The 674-nt window shown below is 55.6% G+C and overlaps 1 protein-coding gene across 1 annotated transcript in view; it reads left to right on the forward strand.

The window, feature by feature from the left end:
* Nucleotides 1–674, forward strand: part of ZBTB11 (zinc finger and BTB domain containing 11) — a 36,555-nt gene that overhangs the window by 541 nt on the left and 35,340 nt on the right. Inside the window, exon 2 of the mRNA XM_015571274.1 lies at nucleotides 97–152. Within this exon, the coding sequence (XP_015426760.1) occupies nucleotides 97–152 (56 nt within the window). The remainder of the gene's footprint in view (nucleotides 1–96; nucleotides 153–674) is intronic.

A 674-nucleotide genomic window follows, 5' to 3' on the forward strand; every position in this document is an offset into this window, starting at 1 on the left:
TGCCTTTAAGAGGCCGGGTGGTGCGGACGGTGTGCGGGAGAGGGTCCGCCCGAAGCCAGGCTCCTTTTCCGGTGTGTCCCCGTCGGGTTTGAGCAGCGGGCCTGATGTCCTCGAGACCCGCTTACTCGTAGTCCTCAAGTCGTGGCTCTGCGGTGTAGATGAGGAGGAATGCGGCTACGTGCAGAAGTGATTTGTTTGGAGCAACTGCAAACAGTCATCTGGAGCTTCGCTTTTAGGGCAAGAATTCAATGTCAAGAACAGCGGGCTCTCCTAGTGTGAATGTTTTTTATGTTCTTCCCTTTAATACCAGTGGAGAGCACTGTATATACCTTGAAAAAATGCGGTTGCTGTGATTGTTACAGTCAGAAGTATAATTCTAAATTTTTTTGGCTCCTTGGAACCAGTGTAGGGAGGAGGCGTGAGCCTGTGGAGTCTGAACAGGAGGGGATGGTCCTCGATCCTCACACTGACGGGAGGGGCGCTGTTGAGCAGCTGGCGGGAGCCGATGGCTCGGCTTTGTCGGTGGGTCCGCAGAGCAGCGGTTTCCCACCGGGACGTTCTGCCTCCCAGGCCTTTCTGGAGACAGTCGTGGTGGTTGTAACCGGGGTTGTACTGGCACCTGGTTGAGTAGAGGTCGGGGCTGCTAGGCCTTCTGCAGTGCACAGGACAGGACC

This window comes from Myotis davidii, unplaced genomic scaffold (assembly GCF_000327345.1).
Source record: "Myotis davidii unplaced genomic scaffold, ASM32734v1 scaffold48, whole genome shotgun sequence".
NCBI classification, from domain to species: Eukaryota; Metazoa; Chordata; class Mammalia; order Chiroptera; family Vespertilionidae; genus Myotis; species Myotis davidii.